At 48.8% G+C, this 23420-nt stretch overlaps 2 protein-coding genes and 2 pseudogenes across 2 annotated transcripts; 2 read left to right on the top strand and 2 right to left on the bottom strand.

The window, feature by feature from the left end:
* Positions 1-620: 620 nt before the first annotated feature.
* Positions 621-4681, bottom strand: LOC144101645 (uncharacterized). The gene is made up of 2 exons (XM_077634782.1): positions 4381-4681; positions 621-3155 (listed from the first exon to the last, which is right to left on the bottom strand). The coding sequence occupies exons 1-2, from the start codon at positions 4483-4485 to the stop codon at positions 2088-2090; spliced, it is 1173 nt and encodes a 390-aa protein (XP_077490908.1). The 5' UTR covers positions 4486-4681; the 3' UTR covers positions 621-2087.
* A 4730-nt stretch (positions 4682-9411) lies between these two features.
* Positions 9412-13642, top strand: LOC144101505 (uncharacterized). Its single transcript, XM_077634682.1, has 4 exons — positions 9412-9651; positions 10544-10694; positions 12710-13039; positions 13619-13642. The coding sequence occupies exons 1-4, from the start codon at positions 9437-9439 to the stop codon at positions 13640-13642; spliced, it is 720 nt and encodes a 239-aa protein (XP_077490808.1). The 5' UTR covers positions 9412-9436.
* Positions 13643-14092: 450 nt separating this feature from the next.
* Positions 14093-15627, bottom strand: LOC144101504 (uncharacterized; annotated as a pseudogene).
* Positions 15628-17933: 2306 nt separating this feature from the next.
* LOC144101501 (uncharacterized) overlaps positions 17934-23420 on the top strand; it is a 43309-nt pseudogene continuing 37822 nt past the window's right edge.

Here is a 23420-nt window from a genome sequence, read left to right as displayed (position 1 = left end):
AATTCTCTGCGAAGGTTCGAGTGAAACCTGTTTAGCTTTGGTTTGTAAGCTAATGAGCACTTAATGAGATACCACTCCGCTTGTAGCCGAGTGGCCAAAAGGTGGCTGGAAAGCGCTTGGAGGAACGCCAAACCTGAAGGTAGTTCTGACGGGCACAACCCGGCGGGTGGCCTCCGTGGAAGATGGAGGGAGAGGAGAAAAGTGAGCTTAGAAGAAGTGCGCAGATATCAGAGCGTCGCGCGCAAGCCGGATGTCTCCCTTCCGCGAAGTGACTGTGAGCGAGTTCCGTTGACTCCTTAACGGCGCTGTGCGGTGCTGGTGAGTGGGTCTCACGGAAGGGGTACCTTCAAGGAGCGGTATACAAAGCGCCAAAGACATGCGGGGAGCCCCGATATGCTTAAGAGCAGCGCTTATGGAGAGGGCGTCCGTGATAAAGGGGAGATTCTGCTCTCGAGTGAAAGAACTAAACATCATGCAAATGTAAAGCACAAAGAGGGCAAAGTTTGTGATAAGGTGCATGTGAAGAAATGTGTGCGATGTGTGGCAACACGCAAACGAGCATGAAGGTCTAATGCTAAGCATTTGCGTCCGAATGCACATTGATGGCCTGTCATTTTTTTAAACATGAATAGTTTATTTCAAACCACTTAGTCGACGGAGAGCCAGTAGTTTGAAAGCGCCACTAAGAAAGAACTAGAGCTGGTAATAAACATGGGAATTTAATGAAAATAAATTATTCTTCGATGACATGAAAGGAACATGGTTTTTTTAAAAACAACGCAAAGCTTCACAGCGTAACACATTGAACAGTAGCTCAAATGCGCACACCAGTCTCATGCATGACACTGTACCCGTGAAAAACAATCCGGAAGCCAAAAAGCAATTCACGCCGGGCTGTGATGCAGGCAGGCTTCAGCAAGGTTTCACAAATTCCTTCCCTTTAGATACTAATGAATCTAAGCTGCACAGCTTCTGAACCCGCAGAACGCAAAAAGTGGTTCTCACTCTCTAAAAGGGCTCTATCTGTTCATGCAAACCTTTTCCAAATGGTAACTGCTACCTTTCTATATAGAGAATGCAAGTTGCTACTGCCATACATTTGTTTCAAATTTGTTTTCAATTTTTCTACAGACGTAAAGTGTGGATAGCATTTAAGTAATATATGCGTACACTGAATTGGCACAGCAGAAAGACACCAGTAACTAACGACAGAAATCATTCTCACAATAACTAAAGATCAGAGCAGACACAAACCAGCACAGAGGCACAGAGTATCTCTTAAGCGACAAGCAAAAAAGTGAGAGGACTTCTTTTCACATGGCGCACAGCCAAACCTTCTCGTTGCTTATTGGCAACCCTTATCGCTATCGCCAAGAACAGAGAGCAAAGCCGCTATCAGCTCGGTGGCAGAAGGGTCAACTCCGCACGTAAGCATACACGCGACTCCGCTGAGATTACACCCAACTTTTGTAGCATGATAACAGCAAACACACTCAAGCGCCTGCAAATGATTCAAGAGCGGGGGCTTTAGGAAAACCACGTTTTCCATATATCCACATGTACGGTGTATGCTACTGACAGCGAAAACTCAATACTTAAAAACAGGTTAGTAGAACATTTCGCCTTACAGGGAAGGGAAGGCACGGCAAACGTCATAGCGAAGTGCTGTAAGCCCCTTGGTCAGGCAAGACAAGAAATAATGTACAGTCAGTTTTCAATTACAATAAACTCGTTCAAGCTACTAGTACACGAATAACCGTGTGTACTCAAAAAATATGTTTTCTTTATTTTGCGGCTCCTAATTTTTTTTTTCATGAAAACGTGCTCCTAGAACCCGTTAAACGCCAGACGGAGCATTAATGAGAAGTATCTGGCAACACGGACATGACAAATAGCAGGCAAAAAAAAAACGATGGGCGAATTCTAATGATTTTAAAAGCCGCTACTGCTACCGTTCCCTGAGTCAAGAACACTAGAGTAGACGTTTACACCATGGCACACTAAAAAAAAAAAAAACACGGCAGGACATTATTACAGCTTTCGCAAAGAGGTGGTCACAAGAAGAAATGCCCCAATCTCAAACCACACTAGTCCTGCGTCAAGAAAATCCCTTCAATCCTGCCTGCGACCACTAACACTACGATTAGTGCAATCATCGAAGATGCCGCGCGCTGTGCGGGAGCATAAGAGGGCTCATCGCCCGTATCTTCTTCACTTGGCAAAACCGGTGTCTCATAGCAAACGTCACCCAGGGGATCATAGATGTGCGTCGACGTGTTCCAACACCGACGCGCGTTCACAAAATGGCTCCGCATTCCCATCACGAGGTGGGACACGTCCGGCGCGTCGTGACCGAACGTCGCGGGACGGGCGCCGCACTCAATGCCCCCCTGAAGGTTATGGGCGCACCGGAAGCAGTGGAAGTTCCGGTAGTTGGAGAACTTCCGCGGAGAGTACACGTAGGCGGTGTAACTCGAACAGAGCCGAACGTCACGCGGCGCGGCGCCCTTGCGACAGCTGGAGGCGGCAATTCGGCACTCGCGCAATCCGGGCACTTCGTGCCAGAAGGCCTCGGATGCGACGTCGGCGACTTGGAGCCGGCACGTCAGCCCATCGGCGCCGTGCAGCGCATGGCTCATCTTGCCGTAGCGTCCGCGAGCAAGGCTGCTGAGGACAGTGTTCGCCTCCAAGGCACGGTTGCACCGAAGCTCCAGGTGCCAGGGGATCAAGCCCTGGAGGTCATTGTGACAGGCGGCGCAGAATACATTCGCGTACATGATTCGCGAAGCGTTGCTGTAGACAGGCACGTCCTGAAGGGTCTTCAGCTGGTCTCCCTTGCCGAGGCAATGGTTCAGCAAGTCGGGGTCCACAGCCGGGTCGTGCGGACAGGAAGCGAGGCCGTAAAATTCACGGCCGTTCACAAACAGGCAGCGCCAGGGCGAACGAGCCCCATCTGCGCGAGCGTCAGGGCTGGTCAGTGATCTGTCAGTCCGGTCCAAACAGCAATCACCGTACTTAGCGCAGTCCGCATCGCAGCGGCAAACGTTGCTTGAGGCAACGCGGTCACAGAGGTCTTCGCCCGAAGTGCAGACGCCGGCGAGCAGGCTTTCATGACGCACGGGAGCCCACCAAGCTTCGCCGTCTACGTTGGGACCCTGGTGGTGAAGAGGAAAAGCATTTATTTATTCGCAAAGCTTCGACAATACACATGCAACGCATGAGGCACAAAGAGGGAATCCAATCATAAAACAAGGATAGCATTTGCATATAATAAATACGCTGGAAGCACTGCAGTAAAAAAAAGAAAAAAATTTGAGTTTGAAATCAGAAAACTAAAAACGCTTCTTCAAAACGAAGTAACAATGCCTATGATACACAGCTAAACACAGGAGAGTGTGCGTGCAATCTCAAACATCCGCCTTTTTCAAAGTATAATTTAAAGCCTCCGAGAAGCCCGAAAAACCAGGAATGAGATTCCAGATGAATCTAATGAAATAGAGCGAAAAAGCATATGTCATAGCCTTTAGAAAATACGCTGTATTTCTTGCTGGAGAACATATATTCGAATCAGACATTCCACGTAAAACAAATTAGATTTACAAACGTGGACGGGCGGGCTAGTTGGTGGTTCATGCTTCTTAAAAAACCGCGAAAGACACAGACGGAGACAGAAGGACGGCGATCTCTCTGAGGAATATGGACCTGTGTGTTTGTTTTGCATAGGTGATGAACCGAAACACAATTTAGAGCACTAACATCATGTGTGGCTCCAGCATATAATGGTTTTCCCGGACCCGGCAACATCGTTTACCGGAAGCAGTGAGTATATGGCGGGTGACTTGGGTAACCGACACCTCAAACAATATACCCGAAATGTTTTTGCAAAAACTCGGGCGATAGAAGTACTTTTATACCACCGACAAGCAAATAAATTATGCAAGATTCGCGGAAGAAGACTAACAAAACTAAAGGAGCGGCAGCAGTCAGCTAATGCACTGAAATGAATAGGATGTAAACCTTAACGCTGCACCCTACCAACCGATGTGTTCTATAATATAATTCTCTTAAATACACTGGAACCCGAACAGAAATTATTTATTTTCAAATCATACCTGCATCATAGTTTATGCATTGCACACAAGTTAACGGACGCGCCATCTCGAGAGACGAAACTGCTAGGGAGGGCAAAGCAGCGACAGTGACAAGGGAAGGTTGCTACCTGCGTTCAGCGACACACATCTTTCACGGTTGAAAAAGAAGCCTCCAAAAATCCAGCGCCGCCTGAGCGAAAGTGCTGAAAGTTTCGAATATCGCATGCACCTTCGTTCCACCCTAATTCTCGCGGTAAGACGAAAGAAGACCACTCGGGTGTCGACGCACCTGCACACCAACGGACCAGCTGGAAGGCAGGCCGACCAGTAGGGTCGCACAGATGAGGAGCACCGGGAGCTCCCCAGAGGCACGTCCTTGGCGGCGCATCGGCATCGCCGAGGCTGTTACACGTTCCCTCCGCTGGCACAGCTCCACCACGACGAGGACGCATCAAAGGCGCGACCACCACTCTCGCCGCTCACAACGGCGGCCTTCGCAGTCTTTCGTTGGCCCGCGAAAAGCTCGGCGCGCCGCACGCTGTTCGGCTGCGCGCTTTCCCCCTCAGCCAAACGTTCAAGCCGCAGACGCTGCAAACAAAACCGCGTGGACGGCCCCGCAAGGCGCACGTGACTTTGCCCCTTGCTCCTCCAGCGTATCGCCCTTCCCACGCTCACCCGGAGCCTTCTTCTCCCCCCCCCCCCCCCTTCCTTTTTTTTTCCGAAACTTTTTTGTTTGTCTTTTGGGGAACGCTCGTCCAACGAGAGCGATCGCCGCAGCCTCGTACGGAGGCAACGACAGAAACGCGGCCGGAACGACAGCGTCACCTTGTCTGCGCACGCCGCGCGCAGGGGCGCGGCGCGGCTTGACGAAAGACGCGAGAGGAGGCGACGAGGCTGCTGCCTTTCCACCGCGCCCGTGCGACGTCACTGGAGCGGTTGCGAGAGCAATCAACGCACAGTGGGAAAGCTACCCCACGGGTGAAGAACGTAGCAATCGCGGTGGAGAAACCATTTTTCGCCAAATATACAAAACTCTCGCAACGTTGATAAGAAAGAGCAAACAAAAAGACAAGACACCTAAGTACACTGAACTGGCTGGAATAGGTCATCCAGGCGAAACAACGCACCGTAACGGCTCAGACTACAGAAGTTCGGACGAGCATACGTTCAAAAGTGCAAGGTTGGTAACTCCCAGGCCATAGCGTCTCCTTTCTTGCGGTATAATAACCACTTACGGCGCCTGTGACAGTACCGAGGCTCCTAGAAGTGAGTATGAGCCTTCTCCTTAACATTGAAAGATTTGAAGCTTTCAGGGGTGTTTACAAAGGCCCCTTCTATATTGCCCAAAAGTAGACCATGTGGACTGAAAATTTTTCGGTGAGCCAGCCGGCGTTCCCAAAAGATCTGCAAGGCCCGTTCGGTTGTAACGAGCCGACAGACAAGCCAACATAATGGGATAGCTCATGTTTTACTCAGATGGCGGTTTCTTATGACTCAAATAGGATGAAGGCGTGAAGGTATCGTCCGGTGTGATCCGTAACCTTCCGAGAGGTCGGGTGATATTATCACATTGGCTACGCACGCGTGTAGCGACGCACAGACCGGCGAAGCTGTTTAGTCAACAGACAGCAAAGTAGGCGGAAATATGCGTCCGAAGAAAAGTGCTAGTTCGCCTCATCACCACTTTCATCATGATCACAACCATATAGGTTAAGGTTGTTCTAGTTACACCAGCCAATGGAGGAAGACCAAAAAGTAAACTACGGACGATGTAGCCGTCATGTTCCCCTAAGAGGAAAGCATACTTTCGCAGCAAGCTCAGCGTGTATTTGACTCAGGAGCCTGAATATCCGGCTTTTAACAATAATAATAATTGGTTTTTGGGGAAAGGAAATGGCGCAGTATCTGTCTCATATATCGTTGGACACCTGAACCGCGCCGTAAGGGAAGGGATAAAGGAGGGAGAGAAAGAAGAAAGGAAGAAGGAGGTGCCGTAGTGGAGGGCTCCGGAATAATTTCGACCACCTGGGGATCTTTAACGTGCACTGACATCGCACAGCATACGGGCGCCTTAGCGTTTTTCCTCCATAAAAACGCAGCCGCCGCGGTCGGGTTCGAACCCGGGAACTCCGGATCAGTAGTCGAGCGCCCTAACCACTGAGCCACCACGGCGGGTTCCGGCTTTTACCGAACGAACTTCATAGAGAAACGAGCAGAAACCTTCAAGTGACCTGATGACGCCGTCGGCAGTGCCTACATCATCAGGAAAGAAAGTAAATTAAAATTTCTTCCGAAGCGGGCTTCGAACCTAGGCCACGACAATTCAGTGTGACGTCATCAGACAGGAAGTGACACAATTAGACTGGAAGTGATGCCACGCCGGAAGTGACGTGCTGGCTGGGTTAAAGCGAGGCTCAGTACCACTAGTGGCTAGTAAAGAAATATAGTTAACTAGTAGGCCATGATGAAAAATGCTTTCGCACTTACAGAACGTAAGTAGTCTTCTTAAGTGGCCTCTTATTTTTTTTTTTTACAGACGTTCGTAGAGCCTAGCAGAAGAATAATTTTTGTACAGAACGCAAGGTAAGTGTTGACGGCTAGTCACAAAGAAATAATAAAAACCACATGGTCGGCCCAACAGCCTAAAGGGGGACGCGGCAGTTCGAATTATTTTCGTTAATATGTGTGAAATGTAATCGAATTTCACAAGAGATGTAAAACATTTTCATTCAGATTTGAGAACCGCCGGCAGATAGAGATTGTGTTGGTCGTAAAATAAAGTGAAATATAATTTTCGGGTGTTAAGTTTCATACACATACTATAGAGGACACCATTACGCGCGAACACCCACAGATATGCATACAACTTAAGTCTACAGTGTAGATCCGCCCACATTTAGGACCGGCGCGCAGAATTCCTCCACGACAAAAAAAAAGTAGTTCGTTGTTAAAACTTCTCTCTCCACATAAACAAAAACCTAATCACGAGAAAAATGTTATAAGTTCTAGAATTTAGACACCTGGCTTATTTAATAACGTCAAACATTAAAAAGCTTATTTCGTTTGCTTTCGTGACTGCCTAACGGAGTAATACAGTATGCCGCGGATCGTAGCCCAGTCTGCTTTTTTTTTTAAGTTGTATCCTACGCTGTCCATACTACACAGATTGTGTCCATTCGGTGCCAGACGGAATGATCACCCGAGGATTTTGCTCGAACGCTGTTCCATTCCATAGGTTTGAATCCCGAAGCAACGATGTGGAAGGAAGCCCGCAGCTGTCGTTTGATAGTGACCTCGAAAGAAAGATATCTGGTTGCCACCGCTTTATCAGCAAGGCGGCATAAGGAGCGAAGCGCGTAATCTTTTCGACACTAGACGGTAGCTATTGCACAAGCCCAACGGATGCAGAACCCACCCAACAGTCGAAACGGACGCCAAACGAGAGGCCGTGGCTGCGATAGAAGAGTTCCAGGCTACTAGATGGCGCAGGCGTTTTGGGGACTTTCGACACCCATACTACGTCAACATACCGTTCTCCGCAACTACCCGCGTACCCGCATGGTTCACATGGAGGCATTCCGTGTTGCAAGTCAAGCGGTGTTGTGTGTGTGTGTGTGGCTCCTTGTTCTTGTTCTGCGTCTGTTTCGCTGGTTCTACCATTTCGCGATATGAACGAACTAGCCCAGCAATTTACTCTGTTGATCATTCCGTGAGTCCGGAACAGTGAGCAACGTGCACGTGATCAAAGAAAGCAAAGATGGCACAAACATGTGTTTAATAATATATTATTGGCAATGCGACTTCCGTTCGCCCAGAATCACAGCTGGCAAAGTATCTAAGAGCGGCATACTGATATCGCCAGCACTCAATGCCCCCTACGCACTTCACTTATCGCCAACTACTTTCTCCGCGGTATAGGAGCGCACACTCCGGACACGGAAGAGAAGCTCCTTTTAAGGCAGAGCGACCACCGTCAGTAGGAGAGGATGGGCGCCTGAGTCACGGCATTTCTCGCTGCACGCCTTCCACCTCCCGCGAACGTCGTGGCGGGAACCTATGCAAAAAGTCTTTGAGCGCACCGACGCAGTTACCAACGCAAACGTCTGCCACATTCCCATTCCCATCGCAGAAACCCTAAGTTTGAACTAAGCGTAATATTTTAAGCTATCGCTGCCTGTCCACTTCTAGCTGCCAGGACCCGACTAATAAACAGTTTTCCCTATCTCTTCACGGAGAAAATCCTAGGAGCATGGAAGATGTCAGCTAATAACATATGCGCTAATATCGCGGCAACTAAAAACAAAGGATTGAAAGTGTCGCAAAAAAAAGTAAAAAAAGCACGAAAGCTCTCCCACCGCTGGATAAATGTTTAGGTTTGAAGTCGCAACCATATTCCCTTCGCTTTTTCCCACTTTATTACGCAACTCGATCCGAGACTGGAACAGCGAAAGAAACGTAATTGCCTAAAATGTCGTGGGGCCGCGCAGCTTACCAAGAAGCCAGGCGTGTAGCAACGTCTCGCCACTAAAAGGGAAAGAAACATAACAAAAACATACGTCAAATTCTACTAGACCCGCAGCAGCATCCAGATTGACGCCCGCAAGTTTGTCTACACGCTCTGCTGACGGCCAGCGTGGCTGTGAGCAAGCGCCCTACCCTGCTTACGCGGCTGTCCCGGATACAGCCCCCTTCCTGCATGCATCAGCTACATTGTTGCATAAGTACGCCACCACCAACGGACTAAAGAAAACGAAAGCTATCGCCACAACTGGATTCAACATAATCGGAAGCCCTGCGTACAGGCGCGGTCAAAAATACGCGGCCCACAGCTCCGATCGGCGCAGCGGCTGCGAGCCAGCCGCACCGCGGCGCTCGCGCCAGCGCTGTGAGAGTATGCACTGTGACGACAGCTTTCTCCCTCGCTCTCGAGCGGACACGTCAGACGGTCCATAAAGTTCAAGTGCGACGTACAGCTGTTTCGCACCTTATACCCCTGTCACACGGGCACTTTCGATCCTCATTGAGTCAATGCTCATCGAACTCAATCAATGCAGATCGACGGTTGTCACACGGCCACTTTCAAGCGCAATCGAGCTCGATCCTGGTTGACTCAATGCCGATTCCTCAAGAGTGCTTGAGGTTCCAAGCACAATCGAGAACACTCTCGCTCTCATGAAGCTATAGAAATAAACACTAGTTAACAAAACAAAACCACAATTGTTGTTGTTTTAATTAATTAAAATGCAAGACAGAACATTTTCAGGAACTATGCGTGCTTATATGCAAACATGTTTGAAAATAATCTCCACACCACGCTCCAAGCTTCGCCGTCAGTGTAAACAAAGATGGCGTCCTCCTGCTCGCCGGCGCGCAAACTGTGGAGCGAGCGCGAGACAGCCGCTCTCATCGACTGCTGGCAGGACCGCCTGAATGATTTGCGGCGCCAGAAGAGGAACGCCGCAGTGCATGCGGAAATCGCGGAGGCGTTGCGGATCCTAGGGTTCCATCGCACATCAGCAGAGGTGCGCCACAAGATAAGAAACTTGACGCAGATGTACCGGTAAGTAAGCATTTTTAGACGGCCTCCAACTTCGCAGGCACTGGCTTTCTCACCTGCACCTGTTCTGCTTCGTTGCTTTGAATTAACGCTTCACGAGATGTCATTGCGCTATAGCTGCATTCGATTCAGTGCTGGTTCACGGCACCAATCCTGAAAAAGTGTTGCCAGCGCGGTGCTGAACCAGTTCTGTTGCGCAGGTTCGGCGCGTCAGCAGCGACAATTTTTAATCGAGCGCGTGCAGGCAGGTTTTGTCGTCTGCTCACCGTGGAGGTGTTGAGTTCTCGCGTGTATTTTTTGTTTGCGCTGGATTTCGTGCCTAACGAGATTTGAGTCGGCCATGGTAGACGGTGACGACATCGCATAGTTTTTTGTTATGGAGTAGTTGTACTCTTCGCAAAGTGAATAAGAGGAAACCGACTCCCTGCTGTCTTTTGCCGCAACTCACTCTTGGACCGACGCCAGTCGAATTCCGAAGTGTCATAAAAGCATGGTTGTAAGCTGTTTCAATTGCGAGTTCGCGATGGTCTTCAGACAATGAGAGAGACGTTCGAAGAACTTTCGGCGCGCTTCAAGGCACCTGCATATTTTCCGACGCCTAGGGGAGGGTGCCCGCAAATTACCGCCGAGAACCCGCCTTGCTCATTTAGCTATTTGTAAGCAGTGATAAAAAAAAGTCCTTTGGTAGCACCAGACAGCTCCCCGCTTCTTAGCGCTAGCGTGCAATTTTGATTCATTACGTCTCCATTCATTTCAAGCCTGGCGTCTGAATGTAAAATCTGGTAGGCTTGTTTTTTTCTGTTTAATATGCACCTAATGACGGGCTTTTCTTTTCGCTTTTAAATGCACACTGCTCTGCCTTTATGTAAACTTGCGCAACTTTCCATCCTTTTAGGGACTTCAACAAAAATGGAACCACCACAGGATCGGGCGCCATCCAATGGCCCCATTACGCTCGGATCCATTCTTTCTTGGGGTCGTTACCAATGAACGACCCCTCACTCGTTCAAGAAACCCGCTGCTCTGGGGGAGCCACTGTAGAGGAGGTATGTAGATCAAATTTGAGATTGGCAGTGCACTTGCCAAAAAAGTTGTGCTCGATCATTTCCTCACCTTTTCATTTACATTACCAAGAACTTTGAAAAATGGCCTTTATTGGAGTATCTATGATGTTGTGGTCATGAAATATGTGGCACACCGCAATAGTAAAAAAACGTGTCAAGGTGACATCACATACAAAATGCAAACAGCTTGACATTTGTAGTCTGTCTTTCAGCACTGCTGCACGTTGCCTAGCACACAGCATGTGCTAGGTTGCATTTGAACCATAGTGATGTTTATTTCTAGTTCCATCATCTCAACGACATATTTGTTAGTGCTGTCATCCTGTCGTTTAGTGCTACAAACCATCACATAATTCAAAGCATCAACCACCTTATGTTTCAAGTGCGGTCATGATGTCTACAGAATCAGCCATAGGTGGCACCTAAAGGCATTTGCTCAGGCAGTAAGCAAAGAAAACATGACCTTTGAAAAAACATTGCCAATGTTGACGAAGAAGAAGGAGCGCCGACCAAAGAAAACAAAAAACAAAAACCTTGTTCAAAAACAAAAACAAAACAAAACAAAAACAAAACAAGCCTTGTTCACATTGAAATGAAGCAAGCAGCTCAGTGGCATTACATATGCTTGAAAAGAGGGCGCAGGGAGCGTGCGTAGATTGGGTTAAGATTTCCATCGTTGCGGTTGAGGGTGTGACTAGTAGTTTGGATGATTAATGATTCCAAGTGCAGGCGAGGGTATAGCTTCTTTTCCGTTGAAAGCACGTGTGCCCGACCCCAGTCGATGCCATGGCCTGTAGATACTGCGTGCTCGGCGATAGCATTTGAATCCACTTTTTTGTTACGTACATCGTTACTATGTTCTTTTAGCCGCCTCTCGAAATTTCCGGTTTCGCCAATGTATGCATAGTCACAGTCGGAACAAGTAACCTTGTACACTATGCCTGGATATTTTTCTTTGGGAAGGGGGTCTTTGACATTTACCAACGCATGGCGCAGTTTTCTTGTCGGAACGTGGGCGATATGAACACCAAAGGTGCGCATGATGCGTGCTAAAGCCTCGCTTAGTCCGGGAGCATAGGGCACGGCAGCACGTTTCAAGGGTGACAGAGGAGTATCGCTTGCTGGGCGACATAACTGTTTTTCCACAGATTGCACAAATGAGGTCGGGTAGTTGTTGCTTGAAAGTTCTTGTCGTACAGTTTGAAAATCAATGGTCTGGTCTTCAAGGGAGCTGCAGATGCGTTGCGGTCGTTTGAACAAGGACATAGCGACTGATTTCTTCTGTGTAGCAGGGTGAACCGAATTAAAGTTAAGGTATCTTCCGGTGTGGGCGGTTTTCTATAAACGCTGAAACTGAGCTTATTGCTGTCCCGCCTTATCAATACATCCAGAAAGGGCAACACACCATTCGCTTCTTCTTCGGTAGTGAAGTCTATTGCTCGTTCTATAGAATTCAAATGGTGCGAGAAGGCGGCTAAGTCAGAATTACGAATCAGGCAAAAGCAGTCGTCAACATATCTCAGGAAAATTCTAGGAGGTGATGCAAACGTTTCAAGGGCACGGCGCTCGACGGATTCCATACAGAGGTTAGCGATGGTCACTGATATAGAGGCACCCATTGGTGTGCCCTGAAGTTGATGGTTAAAGCGTCCTTGGAAGACGAAATAAGTATTATCCAGGCAGAACTGCAGGAGTCTACGGAGATCCAGAACTTCAATGGGGGTTCGTTTAGGTAGAGACTTGTCAGCTTCGAGAGCAGCAGAGCAGACTTGTACGGCCAGGTCGACAGGAACGCATGTGAAAAGCGACTTCAACTTCAATCCACTAGATGGCAAAAGAATATAAGTGGGCCAGAAACAAAATCCGTCTAATATCACTGCTTCAGTTCACAGCTAGTCACTGGAGACATCCTTGTTTCACACACGCTTGATCCCACACTTCTCGCTTGTCTATGGAGCAAAGACATTGAGAGGCAAACATCATAAATTGTCACGCAGATCATTCTTGGCATGGTGGTGGGCGCCGACACCGGGACCACTGAGGATGGCAGCCCCGCACTGGAAAATTGGCAGGAGCCCGCATTGAACGCGGACGACAGCAGGGCCGGAGGTTTTGCAGCCGAGTCAGCGGCCATTGAAGATGGAGGAGCTGAGGGGCAGGCAGGCATCTGCGAGCAGCAAAATAATAGAAAAAGGCTGCGGACTGCTTCGTCTGACTTTAGGCAAGCTTTGCTAACGGAGCAGAGGATGCTGCGTGAGAGCCTTGAAGCGTGTCACAGCAGAGAGATGGAGATGAGGCAGCGGCACTTGACGCTGCAAGAGAAAATGGTGAATGCCATAAGAAAGTTTTTTGAATCAAGTTAAGAATTTTTCTAATTTTTTCAGAGTTGTATGTTTCTATTTTTTCGGTTTTTACTTTGCCTATCGGTTTTTTTTTGCATTAGTTTTCAGACTCGTCGGATTTCTTAATGTTTTGCCCCTGCTTTCATATCAGCAAGTGCCTGCGCGATGTTGAGCAGCAATTTGTGATATTGATGGCAGTGTTAACCACATGCAATATGGAATCATTTGATGTGACTCCAGATTTTTTCTTTTCTTTTTTGTGCGCATTTTTTCCATTTGTTTCAGCACCTGCGCAATGTTGTGCGGTGATTTGTGGTACTGAAGGCTGTGTTAACTATGTGCAATATGACGTTATGTATCGACTCCTTTCAGATTTTATCTATTTCTTTTTGTTTTCCTTTCTTGCTGCTGTGCATTTGTTGCACTTGTTTCAGTGCGTGCGTGATATTGCACAGCAATTTGTGATATTGAAGGCAGTGTTAACCACATGCAATATGACATCATCCGATGTGAGCCCAGATTTTGTCTCTTTGTTTTCGTGCACATTTTTTGCTTTTTTTCCAGTTCCTGCGCAATGTGGCACAGTGATTTGTGGCTGTGTTAACTATGTGCAATATGACATTTTCTAATGTGACTCCTTATGATTTTAACTATTGTTTAGCATTTTTCGCACTTTCTGCAGTACCTGAGTGATTTGCAATAATCATGGCTATGTTAACCACATGCAGTGCGATATCTGAGGTTACTCCTTTCAATTTTGTCTTTTATTGTTTTTCTTCCTTGCTGATTTATGCTTTTTACACCTGTTCCAGTACCTGAGCATATTTCCAGTACCTGAGTATGTTTCGCAGCAGTTTGTGATATTTTTCGGGTGATATATACTGTAGCAACAAAGCATTGTGGGCGTGTTGGTAATTCATGGTCAAACTACAGGACCAGCGTACAAAGACGAATGACAAAATAAAGCCAGCCAGTGTCTTTTTTGTCTTGTCCTCGCATATTTTTGATTTGGTTCCGTTGAATGTGATATGTACATTTTTTTGTAAACTGTTGGCTGTGAAGCCTATAAAAAGGTATAACTTTTCAAATTTTGATTGCGTCTCCTGTGTGTTCCATTATCTTTTCACACAGTTTCTTGAAGTGAATGGATTGCACCAACTAGCCAGCCAGCAAACACGGTTATTGTAAATGGATAGCACGGTTTACCTCAGTTCTGTGCTCGCTGCTTGTAGTACTCTAGTATTGCAGCTCGTACTGCAGCACCAGTTGCGGTTTGGTCATCTGTGACTCTCTGTGGCTGCTGATACAGGGCCTCGGAAACTTGTGCATCAGAGGTCCAGTCTTGCATAACTTGGTCCCCAAATGCTTCACAGATGTTGTTCAGCGTGCAGCAGGCGCGGATCGCCAGTGGAGCTGTATCCATGCTGCACTCCATCCTCTTCATGCAGAACCTGAATCTTGCCTTCAGTCTGCCAAAGGCGTTCTCAACTACCCTTCTAGCCTTCGACAGGTGGTAGTTCAACCTTTTCATATCGGCATCCAAGTGGGCGCTGTGGCTGAAGGGTTTGATCAAGTGCGTTGTGAGGGGAAATGCTTGGTCGCAGAGTATTAATGGAGGCACAGCTGTTCCACTGAAGACTACAGCTGGAGCCTGAAATGTTGGCCCTTCAATAAACTCTGCCAGCTGGGAGCGTTGGTAGATGTAGGCATCGTGGCAGCGCCCTGGTGATCCAACGTTCACGTACCGAAAGCGGTACCGGTGGTCTACCAAGGCGAGCAGCACGATGCTGTGCCTGTGAAAAGAAAAACAGCATTAAAAGAATTCCTCACAAATCATGGACATGCACAATGACTTGTGAACTGAAGACTTTTGCATTAGCAAATTCGTACTGCTGCAATGCTGCCTTTATGGCTGCAACATGTAAGCTCTACATAAGCCAAATACGAGATAACTCACCAGCCTTTGTAGTTGTAGTAGTCTGGTGCGCTTTCCTTGGGCGGCGACACGGGGAAATGGCAACCGTCGAGTGCCCCTACCGCTTGTGGGAAATCGCAAACGGCGCCGAACCCTCTAATGTGGTCGCCCATTGCGTCTGGAGAGGGCATTTTATCCACTTGTCCTCAAGTAGGCACACTACGGCGTCACAAAACTCGCGATATATGGCGTTCACGGTGGATCGCCCCAGGCCGAAAAGATTGGCCACAGACCTATCCTCTGCCGAGGAGCACAGCTTATACATCGCCACTGCAACGCGCTTCTCGACAGAGATGGCCAACCGCATATTCGTGTCGACGCGCTGCAGCAGGGGCCGGCAAGCTTCGACTATGTACCGAAACGTCGGAGGAGTCACACGGAAGCTCTGTTTAAAGAACCGTTCACCGAGGTGGGGGAGCGTGTCCTCGAACCAGCGTTCGTTTCGATTGTACATCCACCTTTCCCGCTGGACTGTACCATCGCACGCAACCGTAGCTGCGATAAGCAACCCGTTCGCAAAAAGGAGCCGCCTTTTCACACTGTCTGTCTGACATTTAGCCGCCTCAATCTCGACTTCGAGGTCAGCGGCCTCCACCATCATAAGAGCAATCCCACGCTTCCTTTGTAGACTCATAATAATCTACACAGCTGTGACAGCAAAGCTTTTGGTTTTGGCGCCAACAGCTATCACATCTGGCTACGGATTTGGCTGCCGCTGCCTCCAGCTGCACAGTGTTGCCGGACATCAGCATGTTATGGCTGTCGGTGGAACATTTGGCGCCACCTAACACACATGAGCGAAACTTCTCAATGAGCATTGCAAATGCCCGTGTAGCACCGGATGTTTCGAGCGTGCTCGAAAATCTCGATGCAGATCGAGTTCAATGAGGATCGAAAGTGCCCGTGTGACAGGGGTATTACGGTCAGGGCGAAACAGAGCTCCCATTTACATGAAGCGTCGCCGCGCTGGTGCCGCTTCGCATCTCGCCTCCCGCGTCTGCGCATCGGCTGCGGCGCGCGGGCGCACGCACAGCCGTTCGCGAAGCGCACGGCGCCGCTGTTTCTAGTATCGTAGTTGCGTTGACACCACGTGCATGTAACCACCAGCCGTGAAGGACGCGGCTTCGATTCCGGCGGCGGCGGTTGCTGCATTTCGGTTGAAGCGAAGTGCTAGGGGCCCGTGTACTGTGCGACGTCAGCGCACGTTGAAGAACCACAGGTGGTCGCAATTTCCGGAGCCCTGCACTACGGCGTTTCTCACATAGCCTGAGATGATTTCGGACGTTAAACCTCATAAACCAAATTTCATGCTTACGCGCTGCCCGCTTCAGTGTAATCCACCGCGCACGCGTGCTCAACGCTTGGGTGTCAGCATGCATGTATGACGTTCCCATATAATATACCAGGGTCGTTCGCTGTCTTACAGTGGTAACATGCAGAGAGCCGCCGCATTAGTAGAATCAATAGAGTTGCATTTAAAAGCCGCATGTGGAAGAAAAGCCGGGCATGGATTACGTAAATGCAAGTTGTTAATTATTGTATGCAAAGGCGGTATTGCATGTAAAACTTTGGTGGAGAGTAATACATTCACTGCGGGCAGAGAAATAGAAGTCTTTGTGAAATAACGGTCCCTTACAGTTACCAGAAAAATGTGACGAGGATTATCAAGTTCGAATTGGAAAATGACAGCATAAGATTCATCTAAAACTACGGGCGCATAACGCGAAAGCCGTTTTTTACGACTGTTAAGAATTGGTGAAAATTTAGGCAATGTCGCGAAATGATGGGATTTATTGGTGCATTGACAAGGAAGGCTCATCACAGTTACGGGTGGCAGGCATTGTCATTATCAAGATAAAGTTTGAAGAAAATGAAGAAAAAATGATTGAGATGTATGTGTAGCAGAAGCGAGTATTATGGTTTTATGGTAGTGCATCGGCCGCATACAATGATAATAGGATATCTGCTTTTTAAAGGTAAATCTGGCACTTTTGATGGCTCGGTATAAAGGGTCACTGAGTTTCCAGATGCTTGCACCTACTTCTTTATGCAAAGAAAACTTCAATATATTTTAGCGTTCCCCTTTTTGCTCGTGATCATTTTTTGTATATATGGTAAAAAAAGGTACGCTTCTGCTGCTCCATTGTATTTAAATAGTGCTGAGTATCAGTTTGCAGGTTTGGTAACTGGCGATGATAATCGCATTTCAGACGGAAATAACATGGCCGTTCTTCGCACACATAGACTCTGCGTAATAAATGGCGCGAAATCTGTACGGTATGAAGAAAATTTCTTGATGCATGTGTTTTCGGGACAACGATCATTGATTGTTGACACAGCAAGGGTATTTGAAAAATTTATTTTTTGTCGTAATTTTATTTTTTGTCGTCAAACCTTTACTTTCGGCAAAAAAAAAAAGGTTCCAGAGCATGCCATTCGGTTTTGAAATGACTGGGCATTTAGCTCGCTCTCACAAAAAAATGCTGCCTTATCAAGGACTGCGGTGCTACCTCTTCGTATCCATGACGCAGTTTTTTCTGGTTGCGTTGGAATTGAAATAAGTGCGACAAGTAATGCGTTTTAACAGCCATTGTAAAGCACAGCTGGTGGATATAAAGCGCTGTGCCGGTTGAGGTTCTTCACTAGCTCAGCGTAAAGAAAGTACAAGCATGGCGCGACTCAATGCTGTTAAGAGGCAAAAAGTGGTAGATCTGTTTGTTGCCGGCCGCAGTCGGGGGGCAATAGCTAAAGAGGCTGGGTGCTCGAAGTGCGCTGTATAACCGAATTTGTCGTTCGTTTATGGCTACACGCCGCGTAGAGGATGCACTTAGAGCAGGAAGGTCTTTGGCCACGACGGGGGACCAAGAAATGGCAATTGTTGCTGCTGCCAGCTGCGAGCCCGCTATGACAGCTCTCGAGATCAAGAGGGAGCTTGATCTCCCAGTATCAGTTTCCACCATCAAACGCAGGCTGCATGCCGCTTTTCTGAAGAGCAGGGTGGCATGTCAAAGGCCACGCTTGAATGACTTGGAGAAGCGCGCCCGGTTGGAGTTTTGTTACCAAGTGGGACCAGCAGCGCAGGGTCTGGAGACTCCTTGGGACGAGGTAAGCCAGTTTACGTGTAACCGAATAGATTACAAATATTGTCTCCGTTTACAAGGTGCATTGGTTACGCTGCTTTGTGGAGCTCAACATCGGAAGCTTACACATGGGCTATGAGGACTGACGCATGGCAGGCTTTGAGTTAATTTAGACCACATAAGGTTCTTTGAACGCGCACTGATATTGTAAAATACAGAGGCCTCTTTCTTTTGGGCGCAACGTAATTGATTAAGCGTGTTGAACCTTCGCGCTCAATGCGAATTTCAACGTGAAATCGACAGTCATTTTACAGATATGACCAGCAGTACATTCAACAAGTGGCAGCTAGTGGGCGCTGCTCTATCAGCGTGTGGGGCGCCATTGCCTGCCACGGACTTGGACCGCTGCATCTCATTGATGGGAACCTGACCGCGGACCAATACGCTCAAATTATAGAGCAAGTCCTAGTTCCTTTTGCGCTGGAAGGCCCGTTCAAAGATGGGGTATATATCTTCCAACAAGACAGGAGCCCTATCCACACCGCGAAGTAAGGAGAATCTCTGTCATATGTACAGATTATAACCTTATTTGCAGCGTGTTGAAAATTGTTGGCAACGTCTCTCTAAACACCACCCACAAAAATAAAACAATACGAAAAGACAATTTATATTCATTTTCGATGGTAAAATGCAGACAGTTACGTCTACCGAAACATAAAAAAAGAGTTGCACAACTTCTCTCATAAGCCTTGAATTCAATAAAATCGTTTTACTATTCCCAATGTAAAGCATCTTTCGCCAGTCATTACTCCACAAAAGAGTGTGCGTAAGTGGGCGGGGGGTATTTCACATGAGCTCATATTTCGTATACCTGTGCATTGTAAGGTTTCTGGCGAGAGCCCGTCTGGTTCAGCTGCGTAGTTGGCCCGGCACACCTGCAGGCGGGGTCACTGCACGGCGATGGGCATCTTGGTTTCCACGGCCAGTCCCCGCTTGGGTTATTGGATTCGAGACGGAGGACTCTGCTGCCGTTTGTAAACATCATTGCTCCCGGAAGATCGACCGGTCGGTACGGAGGCAGTTAACGACCGCCAAAACCGAGCAGGGGTGGCTCACCTCTTCAACTGTGCCTGCTCGCAGGCGTCTCGACCATTCGGACTTCCCGACAGACGTGTTCGGCTTGACAGCGTGAGAACTGTCGTTTGGACGCAAAGACACCGCTCTCTCTGGTGGGGGCGATTGTCCAGCGGCACCCTCTCTCTCCGGCGAGGCATGTGCTGTGTGTGTGTGTGTGTGTGTGTGTGTGTGTGTGTGTGTGTGTGTGTGTGTGTGTGTGTGTGTGTGTGTGTGTGTGTGTACGACAGCGCAAGTTAGGCCACGCCCAACCTGGCGAAGACCTCCTCGAACCTGGGGAATCCTAGCGACCGGACCCTTTTAAAACCGGACGACGAGTGAGTGCCATGAGGAGGAATCCTCGATCATCCTCAGATCTTCTAAAGGTCCGATGTGATTAAGCGAGTTTTTTTTGCCGATTCGAGCAGTTTATCACGGGCATCACTTGACCTGAACTTAACGATGATATTCGATTTCTTCCTGTGTTTTGTTGGCACTCGATGCACGAGGTCAATATCATTCACCGTTATTTCCGCTCCCACCTTCCTGGCAAGAGCGGAGACAATGCCTGTCAGTGACTCGCTGTCAGTAGTAGGGATGCCTTTTAACTCAAGGTTATTTCTGCGACTGTACTGCTGAAGTTCAGTTAGCTCTGCTCTAGTACGCTGCAGCTGTTTCGAAAGTTCACTGTTTTCATGCTTTAGATACTTCTGCTCTTCCTTAAGCTCGCTTATCTCCCGACGAGCCTCGGCCAGTTCTTTCTTAAATTCTTCAAAACTTTCATTCATAAATTCGACTGATCCCCGCAGGGTGCCGAGCTCATGGTTAAGGTTACTTCCCAAGGCTTCCAACTTGCTGTTAAGCTTCACAAGAAAACTTCCAACTTCTTTCACAGTAGTTGGAGCCCTGTCGAATAGCTTTTCTCTCTTTTCTTTCGTGTTAGACGCGGTGCCGGACCCTTCATCATCAGTCATTGCTTTAGGACGACCCAGGCACAAACTACAAAATGTATGTACAAGTAAAGAGTATTACAGACCTGTAATACGAAAAGTAGGATGAGCGTCGGGCCGATGCGTTCGTGCCTGAATCGTCCTCAGCAATGCTTCGTCCAGGGTCAGGAGTTCAGCTTTTATACGCCCCGCTGCATCAGTGCGCCACAGTCGGAGAGCTGGAGTATGCGCACACGCGCCGACGCAGTAACCACTGGGCCCGGTGTGACGAAGTTAGTAAAAGCCAGCAAGTTGCGTTGGCAATCGTTGGCACGTGTTGGCGAACCGGGAAGCCGCGACGGTGATCCAGACAGCCGGGCCAGCGATTTGTAAGACGGCGCGTCCACTAAGACGTCGTCCCCGCTTTCAAAGCATAACCGACGGTGAGCAAATGCGTGCGGCGGGTGTCGCAGGCAATTTGTAAAGTTGGCGCGCAGAAGGGCTGCCTTCAGTTCCCCGTGAACCCTGAGGAGAAGGCGGCGGCAAAGAGCGCTGCCTTCGCAACTGCAGTATCCCCGGCGTCGTAGGATGTGTGGATGGTACACTCGTTGCCATCAAGGCGCCGCGGGGCATAGCTGCCTGCAGGGGGCAGCCTTTTGGAGCCCGAAGGGATATATGTCCTAAACGCACAGATCGTGAGCAGACTTCTGCCTCTGCTAGCTCACATGTGTTCGGATACATCTTCGGGCCTCGAGAATGAAAGTTCACGAGGGAATTTTTCCTGTCTGTTTTCTGAAGATATGCGATGCCCACATGCGTATTGTGGCCGTGGACGCCGCAGGCCGGGATCTTGCCATGACGCGTTTGTACGGCGATATTCAAGGTCCGGTAAATGATGGAGGCAGGCCTGCTGGCCAAAGGAGAGTTTCTGCTCACTAAGCAGTAAGAAAGCCCTGTGAAGCATCGGACCACCTCAGTTTTATGTACGGCACTATGCAGTGACCCTCATGCACTTAAGATACAAGAATGAGACGCGCTGGTTAGTCATGCATTGCAGTAAGATATACACGCATTGTGCCAGTTTTCCGTATGTTAATTATTACTTGTTATCACAGCTGAAAGCAATGCATATAAAACATTGTTGAAATGGACTGCATTACGCAACACATCGTCGAAAGTTTCAAGGCTGGTCTTGCAGCGGCGGATCTTTATTAAATATCTGAGTCATATATTGTGTATGCGTGTGCATGAATATCATGCTTTCCAAAACCTCGCAGTGAGCTACGTGATGTGAATCGCGTTGCATAGTACAGCGTGCCTCAACGGTGTTGAAATCAATGACGACAAAGGGCATGTTTGACTGCACGTCATTGTAGATTACGCAGGGAAAAGTGGCTACCGGCTGCAGCCATGGCTATTGACACCGGTGTCAGGCCACCCAAGTGCTGTCTGTGTCTCCAGAGGGGCTGCACAACGCGGCACACGCCTCGTCCATGCGGCCGGTGGTTGAGCGCGCCATCGGCGTTCTCAAGAGCCGCTTCCGGTGCCTGCAAAGGTACCGGCGGATTTTTATTAAACATCTGAGTCATATATTGTATGCGTGTGCATGAATATCATGCTTTCCAAAACCTCGCAGTGAGCTACGTGATGTGAATCGCGTTGCATAGTACAGCGTGCCTCAAGGGAGTTGAAATTAATGACGACAAAGGGCATGTTTGACTGCACGTCATTGTTGATTACGCAGGGAAAAGTGGCTACCGGCTGCAGCCATGGCTATTGACACCGGTGTCAGGCCACCTAAGTGTTGTGTCTCCAGAGGGGCTGCACAACGCGGCACACGCCTCCATGCGACCGGTGGGAAAAGTGGCTACCGGCTGCAGCCATGGCTATTGACAGCGGCGTCAGGCCACCCAAGTGCTGTGTCTCAAGAGGGGCTGCACAACGCGGCACACGCCGCCATGCGACCGGTGGTTGAGCGCGCCATCGGCGTTCTCAGGAGCCTGAAATCCCGCGACTTGAAAACAAACCCTCTTAATCATCGCCACGGATTGCACGCAGTGACGTGAACGCTCAGCGCGTGAATTAGTTTGGGCGATATACGGCCGAGTGCATCGCCCTGGCTGCTTGCAGTGTGCCGCGTGCGGGGTTATTAGCGGCAGGGCGCTACTTACACGCTGCTTTGTATATAGAGTGCTTTTTTATGTTTTGTAAATTAATTGGCATTCGCTCGCGGAATGTACACAGCTTTTTGTGCACACAGGTCTCACATGACAATTTTCTGTATCGCTTCCACGCTGGCCTATTTACCCGGCACGCCGTACTGCTCTCGGCAGCGCTGTTTCGTTTTGCACTCGTATGATTTCAAGGAAAAACGATAAAACATTATATTTAACTGCTTCCCGCGGCATTTCTGCAGCTATTATGACACCAATCAAGGCAACAGTAAATCGACTTGCTTGTTTGAAGGGCGTTTTCTCAGTTATTGTGGGAATCCTGATCGAACGCCTAGCAAGAAAGCAAGAAAGCACTGTTGCTATGAACTTTGCTACCAGTGGCGTGCGTCTACGGCAGGATAAACTGCCCAGAAGCAAACGCTGAGAACAGCAGGAAGCGGTGATGGAAACATTCAGCTGGTCAGAGGAAAGCGTTTCTGCAGGCCGGAAAGCGTCGCGTTCGCTCATTAACGCGGGTCATGTCTGAAAACTTGCCCTGAGGCGTCGAGCGAGGGATGTGTGCAAAAAAGTCCGACTCTAAAAGCTCCATCTGAATTCACAGCTCAGTGGTTCTTTTTGCTTCCCCTGCGCTAGATTCATGCGATAGGTCGTGCTGAGACTGCGCAGTCCCGGGAAAAAAACATGACAAGTGCGCAGCCGAATAAAAACCAGTGTACCCAAATTCAGGTGTGGGATGGCAATAAAGGAAACAGTAAACGAGGTGAGCGCTTTACAAGGCATTTCCAGCTTGTGCTTGCTAAAAGTCACGACGAGGTCAGAGGAGCACAGCGTCGGCGTCTGATCGGAACAGTCGCTTTTTTCCCGCTGCGCCTCCCAGATGGCGCCACATGTACGGCTGAAACTGCAGCGCACGAGGCGGTACGCTATTGCATCGACGCCATCAGCGCCTCGTCCGCCATGTCGTACAGCCGCCGAATGACCGAATATAACCCCGATGACTGTGCTCGACACGCGAGCCGGCGCCGTCCAGCCGGGGACTATCACCTCAACACGCTCCGTCCAGCCGGGGACCATCGCCTCAACGCGCGCATAACT

Source organism: Amblyomma americanum, chromosome 8, assembly GCF_052857255.1.
Source record: "Amblyomma americanum isolate KBUSLIRL-KWMA chromosome 8, ASM5285725v1, whole genome shotgun sequence".
In the NCBI taxonomy this organism is placed as follows: domain Eukaryota; kingdom Metazoa; phylum Arthropoda; class Arachnida; order Ixodida; family Ixodidae; genus Amblyomma; species Amblyomma americanum.
The sequence above is the reverse complement of the archived record's forward strand: the minus strand, read 5'-3'. Positions and strand labels throughout refer to the sequence as shown.

What these genes read in the sequence shown, in the direction of transcription:
- LOC144101645 (XM_077634782.1), bottom strand. Translation starts at nt 4,485, where the DNA reads ATGCCGATGCGCCGCCAAGGACGTGCCTCTGGGGAGCTCCCGGTGCTC. An exon ending in GCTGGTCCGTTGGTGTGCAG is followed by an intron (nt 3,156 to 4,380) that starts GTGCGTCGACAC and finishes CTTCACCACCAG; the next exon opens with GGTCCCAACGTAGACGGCGA.
- LOC144101505 (XM_077634682.1), top strand. Translation starts at nt 9,437, where the DNA reads ATGGCGTCCTCCTGCTCGCCGGCGCGCAAACTGTGGAGCGAGCGCGAG. An exon ending in AACTTGACGCAGATGTACCG is followed by an intron (nt 9,652 to 10,543) that starts GTAAGTAAGCAT and finishes CCATCCTTTTAG; the next exon opens with GGACTTCAACAAAAATGGAA. An exon ending in GGGGAGCCACTGTAGAGGAG is followed by an intron (nt 10,695 to 12,709) that starts GTATGTAGATCA and finishes ATTGTCACGCAG; the next exon opens with ATCATTCTTGGCATGGTGGT.